This window comes from Lycium ferocissimum, chromosome 5 (assembly GCF_029784015.1).
Source record: "Lycium ferocissimum isolate CSIRO_LF1 chromosome 5, AGI_CSIRO_Lferr_CH_V1, whole genome shotgun sequence".
NCBI lineage: Eukaryota > Viridiplantae > Streptophyta > Magnoliopsida > Solanales > Solanaceae > Lycium > Lycium ferocissimum.
Window position 1 is genome coordinate 72,866,886 of NC_081346.1, and position 17,915 is coordinate 72,884,800.

Genomic DNA, 17,915 nt, shown 5'->3' on the forward strand with positions numbered 1-17,915 from the left:
TTCATGATTCTGACAATCCCGAAATTCATAATAATACGGTAATTGAATCTGATAATCTTTGAATTCTTTGAAAACATCTATCCGTATAAAATTGAATGCGAGTCGTCGAATGAAAGATTTAATCGACCACGGGAAGAACCAATGGAGAATGCCCCTAGAAAAGAAGATCCAAGGCATAGCAAACGTCAAAGGACATCTACTTCCTTCGGTCCAGATTTTGTGACATTCCTGCTTGAAATGAGCCTCAAAATTTCAAGGCGGCTATGTCATCTCCTGATTCAAAGATTTTGGAAAGAGACGGCCAATAGTGAGATTCAATTAATCTTAGATAACCACACATGGGAAGTGGTTGATCTTCCTCCGGAAACAAGCCTTTAGGTTCTAAATGGATTTTTAAAAGGAAAATGAAAGCTGACGGCACTATTGACAAATATAAGGCAAGGCTTGTGGTCAAAGGTTATAGACAAAAAGAAGGTCTTGATTATTTTGACACATACTCGCCTGTAACAAGAATAACGTCCATTCGGGTGTTAGTGGCTGCGCGGCCGTGTATGGTCTTGAAATTCACCAAATGGACGTTAAAAACAGACTTTCTTAAATGGTGATTTGGAGGAAGAAATTTACATGGAACAACTTGAGGGTTTTGTGGTTCCGGTAAAGAAAAGAAAGTGTGCAAACTTGTAAAGTCGCTTTATGGACTTAAACAAGCACCCAAACAATGGCATGCTAAATTTGACCAAACCATGTTGGCAATGGCTTTAAAATCAATGAGTGTGATAAATGTGTTTACATTAAAAACACTCAAAGCCACGAAGTCATTGTTTGTTTGTATGTTGATGACATGCGATAATGAGCAAAAATATGGCGGTATATAAATGCTACAAAGCGCATGCTGGCTAGCAAATTTGACATGAAAGACTTAGGAGTTGCTGATGTAATCCTAGGAATCAGAATTCATAGAACTCCACAAGGTATAGCATTATCAGAGTCTCACTACATAGAGAAAATACTTGACAATTTCAAGTACTTGGATTTCAAGATTGCCAGAACTCCAATTGATATGAGTTACGCACTTCAAAAGAATGAAGGTGAAAGTAAATCACAAGGGGACTATGCGAGAGTGTTGGGAAGTCTGATGTATATCATGAATTGTACACGACCAGATATAGCATGTGCTATTAGCAACCGAGTCGGTTTACTAGTAATCCCAATCACACACATTGGATGGCAATGAAACGAGTTTTGGGGTATCTAAAACATACTCAAGACTATGCTTTGCATTATAATAAATATCCCGAAGTCACTGGATCGTCTGAAGTTAAATCCACGAGTGGATATGTTTTCACAATTGGGAGTGGAGCAGTGTCTTGGAAATCATCCAAACAGACTTGCATCGCCCGTTCCACTATGGAATCCGAATTCATAGCTTTAGACAAGGCCGGTGAAGAAGTTGTCGAATGGCTCCGAAATTTCTTAGAAGATATTCCATTCTGGCCCAAACCTTTGGCTCCTATATGTATACATTGTGACAGTCAAGCAGCAATAGGTAGGACAGGGAGCGTAATGTATAACGAAAAATCCCGTCACATACGACGGAGACACAATACCGTTAGACAACTCCTCTCTAGTGGCGTTATCACAATTGACTATGTAAAGTCAAGAGATAACATAGCGGATCCGCTTACAAAAGGCTTATCTAGAGAGGGAGTTAGTAGATCATCAATGGGAATGGGGTTAAGGCCGAGGACAAGTCATCATGGCGGTAACTCTACCTAGCAGACTGGAGATCCCAAAAGCTTGGTTCAAGGAGATCAAACAAAGTTGTGACTGACGGTTCAACATTGTCAAATAACTCAACCCATTCTCGGATGAAGACAATGTTCGTAAATAAGGATAAAACTTTATGGCTTGTTAATGAGTTAATAAAGCATTAAGGTTTTTTAATGATTATCTAAAATGGCAAGATATGACCGAGATAATGTGGCTATAGTACCACATGTTTAGAAATCACCTATGTGAGTGTTAAGTGTAAGCCGCTTAAAAAGGGGAATGACAATAAAGGCCCATCTCTATGCACTCATGAAACCGAGGCGGTGTTCATGGCTGAAACGAACACAACCGTGAGAACCATAAACGGTTGAAGGTTGATTGTGTGACTTATGTTGTCTAGGTATACAACAAAGTTCGACGGTTCAAAGATATCAAATCTACCGATTGATTGAGTATATCCGATATAAGTTCACTACGGAAAGTTCAAAGGGAAACCTACTTATCCAGATACGATCAATCTTCGCTTGTATATCACACTTGTCCGCGCATTCTTTTATATTATGGCCATTCCCCATTCATGTGGGGGATTGTTGGGTTTTGATATTGGTGAATGGGAAATGATGGGATGAAAAGTGAAGGGAATGTAAAAGGTCCTTTTGCTTTGGTTAAAGCATTTGTCCCACATAGGAAAAAGAGAGGAAAAGAGAGGTGTATATATTACATTACACCTTCTCTGGTTGCTAAAAGGGTTGAGGGGGCAAGGACCCCTCGCGCCGTCGTCGTCGCTCGCTCGGCTTCGGCTTCGGCTTCGGCTTCGGCTTCGGATTTGGAAAAAGATTAATTAATTAATTATTTAATTAAATAGAAAATCGACCCTTACCCGCGACTCGTGACTCGTGACCGACCCGATCCGTTTTTCCTCTTCCCGAATTTTTTCAAAATTCCCTCCAAACCTAGTGACTGATCTGAATGGTTGCAAACATTCAGAATCAGTACCTCCAACTGGTATAAATTCCTTCATTTTTCCAGAATTCGATCACAATTTTCTCGCGCTTACAAATCTTTCTCTCCAAAACTCTCTCTTGTTTATTCTCGTGTGATACAATACTTTTGTTGAGTGGTTCGCCGCTACCCGAATTTGGAGTACTACTATTCCGGTAAGATAATCGTTCTATCCTGGGAGGGAATATTCCATCAACCTCGAGTACTGTGAGGGGAATAATTTCCTTAAGGACACACTTTGAACTAAGTGAGCTCGATTATATTCTGGATTTTTTTTCCCAAACATTGTTTCTGTTCATTTTCCAGTTTCTGTACTTTCTGTAGTTTACTGGTTAATTGTACATATTCTGTTCAAACTCTGTTTATACTTATACAGATTATTTTGACAACAGTTTCCTGACTTAGAATTATATTCATTTAAAATTGAGATAATACTCCTTTTTTCTTGTTTTGTTTCTGAAGGAATATATTCTATTGATAAACTTTATGAATCTCTAAACGCTTTTTACAATCTCCACAACATAAAATAAATAGCAGCAATCCTATTTATAATATTATAAAACATACTTTAACTCAAAACAGGAAAACCTATTTCTATACTAATTTAACTATAAATCCTAATTGGACATGGATTAAAATATCAAATCCTAACTAATTTTGGTTTCCTATAATTTTGAATTATTATTTCCAACAGTTTCTTTAAAAGAAAAATCAAGAATCATGTGAAGAAGATAATTGTCACAGTTGAAAAATTGTACATAAAAAATGGTCCACAGACAAGTTTTATCCTATCCAATTTTAGACTCATTCATGTCTAGATGATACTCTCTTGTTTCATCAACACAAATTACAATTTTAAAAAATCCATCCCCTTAAATTAAGAGTTTTACTTCTTTGCATTCAGCAGCGGTGTTAAAATTCTTACTACGAAGAGTTTAAAAAATTTACATTTTTAAGACGATTCAATAAATAGTATATATAAATTTAAAACAATCAATCAATCTATATAGGTCTTTTAAGTCTACTTATAATTTGAATTGGAGAAAATGACCTTACAAATAATATTTTGTATATTGTTTACTAATCTCGTGTTATTATTAACTAATATGCTGTGAAAATTGGTCATATATATAATTAAAATAACATTTGTTATGATGAACTACAAAATCAAACTCTTGAAGAAAAAGGTTGAGGTGGTTAATGAAATGAGTTTAAGTTAAATGTACTGATGTTGTAAAAAAATATTTCACAATCAAATGATCACTTGACAAATAATTGCAAGTGAATCTATTTAATGTTAATTGTAACTTAAAGTAAATAGTAAGCAACATGTTATAACATAATTAATTTATATATGTATATGTCTTTATCCAAATGTTAAATATAATTAAAAAAGCTTTTTGAGGTGACACAAGCACCACACTATCAGTTGGTACAATTTTTTGATGAAACGTAGAAGCTCGTATTTGATTGTGTAATGCTCTTTCTATATGGAGGTCAAGATCTTTGGTGATTCATAAATCATATGGTACATCTGGCCAATGGTTAATAGGTCAATTTTATTTATTTTTTGCATATAAATCCAAATTGTGTTTGTTATATAATTTTAACTTCTTTACATATTGAGAAAATCTTAGACACATCCATATTAGTTTGATGACGTGAAGAAAAGTGAACATACTCTAGATGCCACATATACCGGTAGGTTTTTCCTTTTTTTTTTTTTTAATCATTTCTTTTGATAAACTACTTTTTTTAAAAATAATTTACTTCTTTCCTGTTTATTGATTAATTTTTTTAAATAATATATATATATATATATATATATATATATATATATATATATATATATATATATATATATATATGTGCGCGCGTGTGTGTGTGTATATATAGTTTTAATTTCCTTCCAAAAGTAAGTGGACAGCAAATGCAAAATGCCTAGGTTTTGCAATATTGATGACTTGATTATAGAATTCAAGTTTGTGTACGCCTTATTACCATTTCTTTTCTTTTGGTGTTTGATATTCAAAATGCATTGGTCCGATTAATCTAAATACGTGTTGCATAGACTCACTATGGCAGTAAATGTTGAATGACGAGATGTTTAGTATTCACTGTTCAAAATTCATTGATCCAACTAATTTGAAATTCGTACTGAATAGACTCACTCGTGTAAACCGCTGAATGTTCACATTCAGTATTCAAAAATCACTAATTTGAAATCGTCTTGGGTAGACTCATCTAAGGGAATAAAACGCTCCTGCCAAGAAGAACGGTGACCTAACAATATAAGCTTTTGTGTGGCGTTGACTCACTAAGAGGGTAAAACGCTGAATGTCAAGACGTTCAGTTCAAAATTCACTCCTCCTATTAATCTGAATTTAACATTGAATGGTCAAGGGTTTCAATATTTGAAATTCATTGATCCGATAAATTTAAATTTGTGTCGCATCGAGTCGCTAAGGGGGTAAAACGCTAAAGGCTGGTGTTCAGTCACTAATTCGACTAATCTAAATTCGTGTTGGGTAGACTCACTAAGAGAGTAAAACACTTAGCAGTGGTTTGTTGGGAAACAAGTTATCTTGGGATTAGTTATCCCGTGATTAGTTATCCCACTCTCCCACAAGGATAAAATAACACTACAATTCCGAGATAACTAATTCCGAAAATAGTTATACCATGATTTTATCCCAACCAAACGTGGGATAAACACATCTCAGATTTAATTTCAAAATTATTTATCCCTTATCCTTTATCCCTCGTACCAAACGAGCCCTTAATGACAAGAGGGTTTGATCACCTAACAACGGAAGCTTTTAGAGAACTAGAGAATAATACGTGATGTCAAAAGCAAAGCAATCAAATATTCCAACAGTACAAAGAGTTTATGCTTATGTTATGTGTGCCTGTCTTCCAACATGTACTACTTTTTCTTGCTTTGTTTACTCATTGTTTATCCTTTTTCCCTTAATTTTATATTTGCTATGTACTTGTGGCTAAATCCTGATATCAATAGCCAGCATACAATTCAGCACATTCAATGGCATATTCAGCATACACTTAATTAAGTAAGCTTCTCTCATTCTCTCAACCTTCTTCTTTCCCATCCCATTTTTTTTTTTTTTTTACTTTCAGTGGAGACTAGACAACAAGATTAATTTAACTGGTTAATGATATCTGTTGTCACTTTAGATTTTAGATTTTGGAATATATATTTTCATTATTAAGAGGATATGCCTTCGCCACTATATAAAAAATTAAAAAAAATGATACAAACTTCGTCGTTGATCTGTCGCTAAATAACATGTAGCTAACATGATTCTTGCATAATCTATCGTTAAATAGGATTAGGGACCCATTTTTTTTGTTTAGAGAGAAAGCCCTTACATTTTGGATTGTATATTTTCATTATTAAGAGGATATCCCATCGTCACTACATAAAAAAAATAAAAAAATGAAGGAATCATCTACAAACTTAGTTGTTGATCTGTTGCTAAATAGCATGTAGCTAACATGATTCTTTCGTAATCCGTCGTTAAATAGGATTAGAGTACCATTTTTGTTGTTTAGAGACAGAATGCTTAAGCCCCTTGCTAACATAATTATTTAATAATTCATAATTAAATAGGATTAGCTACGGAGTTTTGCTGTTCAGCGACAAAAATTGCTCGTCGCTAATTATAGAAAGTATAGAGATATTATTCGGGAAATTTTCTGTGTGTTATTCCATTATGAGGCCATGCCGATATGTACAAATATATTGCAAACAAAATAAAAGAAAAATCAAATAATCCTATACACTTGTCTATTTTCTATTTGCTCTACCATAACTAAGTTTGTCTCCTGTAGTGTCCTACCTAGACAAGAATCTTCCTATCACTATCCAAAAATGTTTGTTGATCAAGATTATTTGATCGTGCGGCTGAGGTGATTTTGTCAACTTTGGATGGTTGTGATGAAACCATTGTAATTGGGCCAGAATCCTTATTGTAATTGGGCCAGAATCCTTCTTCTTGTTTCCTTCTGATTTATTTATTATGGGCAATTTGCAGGATTGTCCTTCGCTGGGGTGGTCTTTAATTTTTGTCCGTCAAAATGGTGGTCTTTAACTTTTACCCTTAACTGGTGGTCTTTAACTTTTGCCCTTAAGGCAGAATTCTATCCATGTAAATTCTGCCTTAAGGGCTAAATTCCGCCTTGCGATTTTTTCAATGTATATATATTTACTGAGACCAAATGAAAAAAAGTTCAACCCACAACGAAAAAAAAACGGATATTGAAAGAGTGCAAAGGCAAAACTTAAAGAAAAACCAGAGAATTTATTTTTCTTTCTAAGGACAAAAATTAAAGACCACCCAAATGAAGTAATTTTAAAAAACTAAGTGCCAGTCCCCGCAAAAAAAAAAAAAAAGATTTATTATTTGTTTGGGCTATTTCCTTCTTTGTCATTTTGGGCTGTTGATGCAAAGCCCAAAGTACATTTCTTCCAATGTTGGCCCATATGCTATGTTGACTGAAGGGAGACTGAATATGTTTTCCAAGTCAGAAGACTTCGATACAGTCAAAGTCTGTGTTCCAACTCCTTCTTTACCTTTGTCACCTTTGTCTTCCATTTTCACCATTGATGATGAAGGAGAGTGAGGGTAACTTTGTGAGAGATCAGTTCCAATACTAATTCCTATTTTTTTGTATTGTAATAATTTTTTTAATGCCACATGCTAGATTGTTAACTATGAACAATGTATATATACATAGAAAATGAAACCATGTGTTCTGAGACCAAATGAAAAATCTTTTGCTGTAGCAACAAAATCCACAGAAAACACGAAAAAAAACAATGCTCCTCCAAGTCTATGAAAGAGTGCAAAGGTTATAAAACATTAGATAAGAAAAACATTGGCAGAGAGGGTAGTAAGGTTATTTTCTTTCTAAGAATTAAGTACTACCGTAATGTATGTAAAACACACTTATCTAAAATGCAAGAAAACTCTCACAAACCAAATAGGATATATAATTTTAAAAAACTAAGTGCATCCACAATCTCCCTTTTGGGGACATCAGATACAATTGGAATGATTCTTATACAAAGATGATATGCACAAATTGAGAAATGTAAAAAAGAAAAAACGCTGCACGATTGGATGTTAGCACGGACTCTTAAAAATACCCTCAGATGTGTGTCTGATCCTTCAAAAGGTCTGCATTTTTGGAAAATCCGGCACGGGTACGACAATATTTTGGAGGGCGCACGGACGTGTGGGGAAGAATATGGAGGAACTTAAACTTAAAAACATGTCTATGAAAAATTTCAGTTAAATTTTCAAACGTTGAGAATATCTAATGTTGCACTTTGATTCTAATGGCAGCTATGAGTTGATGATTTTTATGATGTTGACTTGAAGGTTCTTATCAATCATGTTTCACAGTGCTCTTTAACATGTTTGTACTTAAAAGGGGCTAATTGAAAAAACAAAGAAAATGTCCAGATTTGAAACTTTAGCAAATTTTTAAGTGCTGACTGACCTTTATTTGGATTAGGATCTAGCCAAAGCAATTATAATTAGGTCTGATTAACAGAAACTAAGGTTGTCCCTAAGTAGTTTATTATTTCTATTAGGGACATTTCAGAAACGAAAGCTATAAATAGACCCCATTGAGAATCAGAATCTACAACACACTTATATTAGTGTACTTTCTTGTCTAACAAATCAAATATCTATGTAAACAGCTACATGTGCCATTCAGTGGCGAATCCAGAATTTTACTAAGGGGATTCAGAATCACACGATGAAGTCAAAAGGATTCAACATCTATTATATATGGATAAAAATAATTTTGACATCGTATGTACAGTGTAATTTTCCGGCGATGGAGGCTCAGATGAATCCCTTGCATCCCCCCAGGCCCCAGCTCCACCCCTGTTACCACTGTAGCAATCTTTCTCACTTCTCAACTATTTAGGAAGTCAGATGCATAATGTTAAAATTATTCATGGGATAACATATCCCCTTGTGGAGAAAATGTAAGGAGCTACGTGTTTTTTAACTCTAGTAGAAAGCATTTCTAACTGAGTAACTCCATTCAATAACATGTGCTGTCTTTATTTGGTGTAATTCTTTATTTTGCTCGGTCTCTCAATGCTGCTGCACCCGTGTCAGATCCTCAAAAAATACAATACTTTTGGATGATGCGACACACATCCCGATGAATATTTGAAGAGTCCGAACAACGTAGATGTAAGATGAAATGTGGACGGTTTACCTAAGGTTAGCGAGATTCAAGAGAACCATCTCTTTCCAGTCTTAACTGCCTTCAGTTTCATAACAAGATCCTCTCTCTGTGCTTCTACTTCAGCATATTTAAGACTCATTTGAAAGTAGCGCTCTCGGATGTCTTTTAATTCCGTCTCTAGTAAATTCTTCGTATGTTCGAACCTTTTCACCATTTCGCTGTCCCCGTCTGATTTCTTGGAAGCAGGTGAATGGCCTTTTCGTTCCTCGGTCTTAAACCTACACAAATAAACAAGAATAGTAGCTTAAAAACTCATGACATTAAACATTACTGTCTCCACTCGCTTAATATGCATGTAAAATTTGGAGTTGTAAACATCTAACATCTACCTTTGAAGCTGAATCTTGTACTTCTTATTTGCCTCTAATGCTTCAGCAAGCTTGTTCTCAACCAGCTGTATTCTAGCCAAGTAATCCATTTCAATAGAAGAAGCAATTTCACCGGAGAAACCATTTTCACCCTGGACGAGCAAAAAGGGAGTTAAAGCATTTGAAAGGGAAAACAAGAAACTCAAAAGACCGGCCATGTTGGTGATATGTTGTGCTTCAAAGGTGAAAATGAATAGTAGAAGGGAAATTAAGGGCACCTCTGATTCGCTACACTTGCGATCTGAATGAAGTCGATCCACCAGAAGTTCTTGTGACTGACTGAGCTTTTGAGGTGTTCGATTGAAGTTACTGTACTTACTGATGCTCTTCGGAGTATCGTTCTGTTCAAACTGCAGAGAACGTGAAGTTCTATCATTCACCAACATTTAAATTAAGTGAAAATGGTAAAAGCAATAAGTAAGAATTTCGTCTATCTTGCTCAGACTGTTAAAAAATGCTACCAGGTGCGTGTCAGATCCTCCGAAAGTAATGCATTGTTGGAGGATCCAACATGGATGCAACAACATTTGTTGGAGAGTCCGAGCAACATAGAAATTCGTAATAAGCTAACCTTTTTGGCATATAATTTTTTCTCCTCTTCCATCATTTTCACCTCCGCTTCAAGTGCATGAACTTTTCTCAAGCAGTTATCCTTCTCCTCCTCCAGCTTATATATTTTCAGCTTATATTGCTCATTTTCCGTCTTAGTTTCACTAAGCTCATTTTTCAAGTCAGCCACTTGTGCACAGAATTTCTCCTTTTCAGTTAAATCACTTTCCATTTGCTCTACTTTTTCTTCCAAAGAAACTCTCTTTCTGTTGCTGTTCTCCAACTCCGACAAGACTCTATGCAATTCCGAGATCTTACCAGCAAACGAGGCCTTCTCAGCTTTCATTTCTTCACCATCTCTAGATATTCTCTCCACCGATGCTTCTAACTTTTCCTTTTCGGACATGCACTCGGTGAGCTCGCTTTTCAGATTGAAGACTTCATCTTGAAGCTCCTTTGTTTTCTGCAACTGAAATTTCAGATTAGCACTCTCTTCGTGAAGCTTTTGGTGTTCATAACGTGAAAGAGTGAGCTGCAACTCAAGGTCATTAACAGCCGTCTTAAGCTTTTCCTCATTCGCCCTATAATTTGGTAAAAGTTTCGAAATCTTTGCATGTTCAACCATCAACTTTTCATAACTTAGTTTTGAAGCAGCAAGATCCTTCTCATTCAATGTAAATTTTGATTCCAGATTTTCTTTATCAGCGCGCAAACTGGAAACTTCATTAACAGCGTCAGAAGCTAATCTTCGTTCCTTGTCCCTCTCAGAAATTTGCTTCGTTAGTTGTTCTACCTCTTTCTTGAGACTCTCAACTTCCGTCAACTTCTCTGAATACCTCCGATTAGACGAACTTTCTTGCTGCACGAATTTCTCAATTTCATTCTTGTTCTCTTGAACGAGTTTGTTTAGTTCAGCATTCAATCTCTCCTCTTTCAAGGAAAAATCTTTACACATTGAATTGAGATTCTCCTCAAGAGCTTTAACCTTTATCAAGGTATTAGCCAAGCTTTTCTTTGATTCATGCAAAGATTCTTGTAACTTTTCATTCTCATTCTCGAGAAGCCCACATTCTTCTCTAGCTTGTGACCATAAGATCTGCATGTCTTCTAATTCTTCTTTGAGATCAGCAATGTTTGTTTTCGTCTCACTCTCCAACTTCCCGATTTCTTCTTGAAGATTCATTACAATAGACCTGGATTCTTCCAATTCTGATTGACGAGATTCTCTCTCAACTGTCATGAGCCAAATTTGTGCTTCCGTATTTTCGTTCTTCTCTGTCAATCCTACTAACTGATCCTCCAATATATGTTTTTCACTTTCGAACTGCACTAATTTCCTCGAAGTGATTGCACTTTCTCTCGAGATGATTTTTATGTTTTCTTCGACCTGATCCTTTTCCTTTTGAAGATCAGCAACTTTACTTTCTAGTTCTCTTTGATGCTCCAAAAGACGGATTTTCTCCTCTTCGTTTGTTTGTAAGTCAGCGTGTAACTTATCCAACTTTGAACTTTTTTGATCCAACTCTTTTAGTAGACCGGAACATTCAATTTCTAGTTCCGCCTTTGAGCTCTCATGCGCTTGAACCTCAAGACTGTAATCATCCAACTTTCTTTGAGCTTCTGCAAGAGAGTGATTTTTCTCCTGGATCAATTGTTCATGTTGTTTAAAACGTTCCTCGCACTCAACAATTCTAGTTTCTAAGAGATTGTTCAGGTCAAACAGATATGTAAGGACACAGCCGATACTGTTGTCGCTCAAATTTGCCAAGTTTTCGAGGTGATGTTTGCACTGATCGCTTACACCGGAAGAAAGTTTATGCCACGGTCTCTTTAGATGGTGAAAAGCTATTTCAAGCTGCTTCACTAATTGAATGAAGTCTTTGGAGTTCTCACTTGCACCAACTTTTTCCACAGGTATCAGTGTGCTTTCACTACCGGACTCCTTAAACTTGATCAAAAGGTCCAAGTTTTCCTGAGTAAGTTCAGCACAATCTCTTTCTAGCTCTTGCACTTTCTCTTGTAATGCTTCGATATCTCTTAGCAGCTCAATACTACCTTTCTCAGAGTGTCCATTGTATTCATATTCCTTCTTAATATCTGAAAGCGTCTGTCTGTTCATTCTCCCTTCACTCTCGAGCTCGTGATTTTTGTCTTGTAATGCCTTTGTGAGGGATTCAACACTGCTTTGCAATATCTCGTCCGATTTTTCCACCGAGGAGTTAACCTTTTCTTGCGAATCTACTGTGGCAGAATATTGCATGTCAGTTAACTTCAGATGCAGAGATGAAAATTTCTCTATCTCCACTTTTTGCTGTTCTATAGTTTCTTCCAGCTCCTGAAGAAGAGAGACTAGCTGGACGTTTGAATCTTGACTTCCTTTCAGTTGTAAGGCTAAACTGGCATTCAACTCCTGCTGCTGTCTTATTTCATTTTCCAGTTCCTCCTGGATATGCTTCCGACTTTTCGGTTGATATACCGAATCCTCTGCCACTGTGTGTTTGGCTGTTGACTCCTCCAAGATCATTTTCAGATTTTCGATCTCTCTTTTCAAGTTACCTTGCTCAGCATAGGCAGCTGAGAGATCCATCACCAAGTCTGCTTGCTTTTTCGACTGAGCCGTGAAGTCTTCTCTCAGTATGTCCAAATCAAGCATAAGCTTCCGAGCATTTCTCTCCCACATCTTAGCTTCTACTCGGAGTTCCGCGATTGTATCTTCTGCAGCCTCCAGAAGGTTTTTTGAACTGCCCGAATTTGTCAGAGAAGACGTATTCTTCAGATTCTCCATCGATCCTGTGGCCTTTGTATTATAGGATGATCGGTTTGAAACAGAATGATCGTTGCTAGAATAATCATGGTCAGGACTTGCTCTAACTTGTTTGCCCGTGTGATTTCTAGAGGGAAACTTTTCTTGTCGGGTGAAACTTTCAGCTGAGCTAAAGCTGTTATTTGACCCGGATGCCAAGAAGCTTCTCTCCTGAAATGAAATGAAGAGGTAATCAACCACACAAGACACTGAATGAGGGAGAGAATTTACTACTTAAAACTGAGTTCATTACAGCACACAACAGAAAAATTGGATTATAATGTCTAAAATGTGTCTAATGTAGTGAGAAGTTGATAAATGAGATCCAAGTTATGTTGCTAGGACTCTCCAAAAATGTTTTCCTACCTGTATCAGATCCTCAGAAATTACACTACTTTTGGAGGATCTAACACACACTTTGTCTCCATATTGAAGAATCCGAGCAACATAAAATCCAAGCATTAGTGGCCGATTCAATGGCTCGAACATGTGACCTATAAGTCACATGGAGACAACTTTATAGTTGCTCCAAGGGTCCCATTAGGTGTATTACTATAATCTAAAGGAAAAAAATCATGTTACTAAATTGGAAGCTTAACTTAAGAAATAAACAAAACCTATCAAGTTCAGTGGTAATACAACAGTAAAACGGATAAATTGCATTAGTACCTTGATCTCAAAGTTGCTTGGACCTGAGTTAGAGCCGGAATCATATGGAAGCACGTCACTCTCAGCAGAAAAGTTGTCAGACTCAGTTGCTTTACTGGCAACGTCATGATCTAAACCCTGCTCTTTCATACCAGAACCTGAAGATTTGGATTCATCTCTGAAAGTATATAAAGAGCATTTAGTTAAATGACGATTCACTTTTATTTTATATAATATGACTAGATTATGACATGAGCATAAGTGAAGAAGTGTAGATTCATGTAGCCGACCCCAACTTATTTGGGACTGAGGTGTAAAATGATGAGAATATGACTGTTTTCTTAATACCTGAATTTACTCCTTGGTGTTAGGCAGTGAATTTTCACCTGTAAACAAGATTGATAAGAATTTCTGTAAATAAAAAGTTGGGAGAAATTCCATCTTATGTCTGTTGATCTTAGTAATATAGGCATAAAGGATAAATGCCATCCTACAACATGAAAATTTATTATGAGGTACTGGAGTTTAGTGCTTCCCACAAGGTAAAGTTTTTAATGGTCCATGTTTCTAGCTATGTTGCTCTAACCCTCCAAAAATGTTCTTTGCACCAGTGTTGGATCCTCCAAAAATGCATAGCTTTTGAAGAATTCGACACACACCTAGCGTTATTTTCTAAGAGTCCGAGCAACATCTTAAAACATAACACATAATACCTTAGAGGAAATGGTGGGGAAACTAAGGACTTATCAATCATAAGACTTGCCTGTAGTGTTGTGCCCTGATTGCATTTCTTTAAAGGAACCAAAACAGGAGCAGATATTCTTGAGCCAACATATGATGCCAGATTAATAGTTCCCTCTCCAAGTAGACCAGATCTAGCAGAGCCCTGTGTTAAAGGAGCAATTAAGCAATCAAATAAGCAAGTCATCTTGAAGCGTCTTTAGTATTTTAGTGGCAGATTACCTTGCCCCCCCCCCCCCTTGAACTTGGCAAGTCAATCTCACCAGTCTAAAAAGAGAGTGTATTCACGCTCTTTGCCACGTCAGCATCTAGGAGGGGTCAAGGCTATTAAACTGCCAAATTCATGGGGGGTAATAAAAATAAGTTCAAGTGTATATTGAATAAAACATATCAAGTTTGTGGGTTGTTGGGGGGGGGGGGGGTCACAAGGTATTCTGCCCATTTATAAAAGGAAAGCAGTGTTGAGGAAGTGAGATGAACTTGAAGAAAACTAGTTATGACATTGTATTACTATTAATGAAATAGTTTTTTGAAGTAAAACACGAGGATTACTATCATACCATTGAAACAACAAACTTGTAGAGAGATTCTTCGATCTCCAGAGAAGAGGAATCGTCTTGTGTAATCCACACGGATTCCAAAAGCGTCTCTGGCCATTGACAACTCCCATTTTTCACGAGCGCTTTTCCTAGCTTTGCTACTGTTTTTCCTGTTTCTACACAGATTATAGACAGAGATAGCCTGTCCCATCCTTTTGGTACCTATCCCATGACAACATCATAATCAACTGTCAGTGACCGCCCATAAGTGGTTGCTGCTATATTATTTTATCAAGAAGCTGAATGAAATCACATTGGGAAGTTCTTTAGTACAGTTGAATGAACTAAACCAAAAAGGATTATGGGCATTCAGAGGTCCTTAAGCATTATATTAAACAGTTTCATATTAAGCATGATATCAGATTCGACTTTGGTGCGAAATCCATTTATTCATCAAAAGAAACGTCCCTTTTGAAACCAGAATTAATTTTCGTTTGGGTCATAGAATCAGAGTTAGCAAAGGTACAGACAGCCCGATCTAGCGAGTGACCAAGCATTTATTAGAGGCTGAGTCGATCATTATCAAAAGAAATAGGCCAAAAATTAGGATATATTTTGGGAAAGTCAAACTTCCATCGGAGAGAAGCAAATGAAAGACTTTCACAAAAATTCTCGTAGAATAGAGAATGAAATAGGAGTAAAGTGGCGTGGCTTCAGATTACATAAAGAAGAATGCTTTTGTTATCTGCCCAAAATCTCTGAAAAAAATTATTGAAGGAGGATTATGTAGGGCCGTCTCAAATATATGAGGCCAAAGCCCAAACTTCAAATATTTTCTATTAACTTCAAATAGAGGCTGGTAACTTTTTTTTAAAAAGAAATATCGTCGCATATATTTTTATTTAAAGTCTACATTTCTAGCTTTTTGAGATACGAAGTCATTAATTACTGTTTTATAATCGATCTGTTCTAATAATTCCTTTTCAATTGATAATATAGCTAATCCATTCAATCTCTTGAGACATTGTTGATCTTGGATAAGATTTTATCAATTTTAATCTTGAAAAACTTCTTTCGGTTAAAGCAACAGTTTATATATAAAATACATCTTTGAGGAAAAATGGGGCCCCAAAAAAATTGAGGACCCAAGCGATTGTTTTATTGGACTTATGGTCGAGCCACCCCTGGGATTACGAGGGGGAGTTGATCTACTAGGTGATGTAGTATTAAAAAAAAATCTTAAGTTTTGCTTATGAAGTAAGTTACAGGAACTATACAGTGTACATTGCAACTTCACAATCCTCAAATAATCACACAATACCTCATCATGGGAATCAAAATCAAGAGGGAAAAGTGGAGTCCTATGTTGCTCAAACTCTTCAAAAATGTTGACATATGAGTGTCAGACCCTTCAAAAATAGTGCAGTTTTGGAGGATCCGACATGGGTGCGGCAATATTTTTGGAGAATCCGAGAACATCAAAAGCCACACGGTAAGGGAAAATCCGAAGTATAGTTTAGTCATGCTACATGATCTTATCTGAATTTATAGTCTTTTTTTTTTTATTTTTTTGAAATGGTAAAGTTTTATTTATAGAAAGTACTAAGATGGTAAAGTTTAGATAAAGTCTTATTTATCCAAGTATTAAATAATTTAATCTTGATATAAGTGAAGATCACCAAATTAATCTCAAGCATCAACATATCATCCAATCACTGTATTATCATCTCAATCCAAGAATTGCCATTATTATGAAAACATGATGATCAATTATGTCCAGGGGCAGAGCTACAAGCCTAACTACCAGTTCGGCAGAACCCAGTAGGCAGTAGCTTTGGCCGTAACCTGTATTTGTTTTTAAAAACATACTTAATATGTATAAATAATTTATCCAAAATCGTTTTAGAATCCAAAACATCTAAACTTAAAATCCTAGCTCCGCCTCTGACTATGGTTTCAAGCTGTTACTTCTCATTATGCAAAATCAACAATCTCGATGAATCCAATAATATGCAAAATTCAGATAGTATCAAAAACCATCAGAAGAAAGCCAAATCAGTAACAAAAATGAATCAAGACTTGAAGTGTTCTATAACTTTTCTTTCACAATAAGAAAACAACTGTTCAATACAAATATAACACCAAAATCAGTCACTGATCAATATCAGTATTCAAAACAGAACACTGATTCTTTTTCTAAAGGGACCAAGATATTTAAAGGGTCTGAGAAAAATGTGGAATTGTACCTGAAGTGCTTGGAAGTTGGAGAATCTAAACTCAACCCTTTCTCCTGGTTTGACCTGTTTATGATTCTGCTTCTGCAACTTGAACATTTTCTTTGTCACCTTAGTGGCTATATTTTCTTGAAATGTTATACAGACAATAAAATGACACTAACTTTGAAAACAGTCTAAGAATCAAAATGCATTTGAAGGACAAGAAAGAAATCAAGAAACAAGAAAAAGAAAGAAAATAGATAAGTTAGCTAGTTGGTCTTTGTTTATGAACTTGTCATGGGGTGTTATATTGTTTTCTGTCCTTTTGGTGTTTCATCTGAGCTTATAATAGACAGTTTATTATCGTGCACAAAGTTAAGGACAAAAGTATGAGGAACTTGTGATTTTTTTTTATTTTTTTTTTTCACACTCAAATAGACACAGTTGTCTTGTAATAGTAAGTTTCTTTTTTGAAATCCTATCCGGTATTTGGTATCCACTTTTGGACCCGACCAGGGACGGAACTAGAGCGTAATCCAGTAGTTTTAGTTCAAATAATGTACAAATTATTAATTTAGAATCCTGTAATTTAAAAAGACTAAAATCTCGAACTTGTAAGCTTCAAATCCTGGTTCCATATCTGGACCCCACTAATTTGAATTTGAGCCGAAAAGTCGTACTCTGAAGGAAAAGTGCTTCTAAGTCATCTGATTGTAGAATTATAGTGTACTTACCATTCTTGTCTTGTAGTTATTATTGGAGTTGAAAGGAAGTTATTCCTGTTTTTACATTCTCTTTACCTAACAAGAAAAGGAGAAATCAAGAATGATCATTTATGTGTATATCTACCTTTCATTGGGTAATGGGTGGGTAAGCTGAACGTTGAAGGCAAGAAAGGAGTTAATTTCCCTTTTCATTTTGTTTCTTTTCCCTTTTTGTTTTTCTTTTATCCTTTTTTTTTTATTACATAGGGGATAGGGGATAG

At 35.8% G+C, this 17,915-nt stretch overlaps 1 protein-coding gene across 1 annotated transcript; it reads right to left on the reverse strand.

Annotated features, from left to right (window-relative positions):
- Window positions 1-8,823: 8,823 nt before the first annotated feature.
- LOC132057368 (uncharacterized) lies at window positions 8,824-17,280 on the reverse strand. The gene is made up of 9 exons (XM_059449947.1): window positions 16,961-17,280; window positions 14,736-14,936; window positions 14,198-14,320; window positions 13,783-13,820; window positions 13,456-13,612; window positions 10,006-12,957; window positions 9,653-9,784; window positions 9,396-9,526; window positions 8,824-9,284 (listed from the first exon to the last, which is right to left on the reverse strand). The coding sequence occupies exons 1-9, from the start codon at window positions 17,045-17,047 to the stop codon at window positions 9,053-9,055; spliced, it is 4,053 nt and encodes a 1,350-aa protein (XP_059305930.1). The 5' UTR covers window positions 17,048-17,280; the 3' UTR covers window positions 8,824-9,052.
- Between the last annotated feature and the right edge of the window lie 635 nt (window positions 17,281-17,915).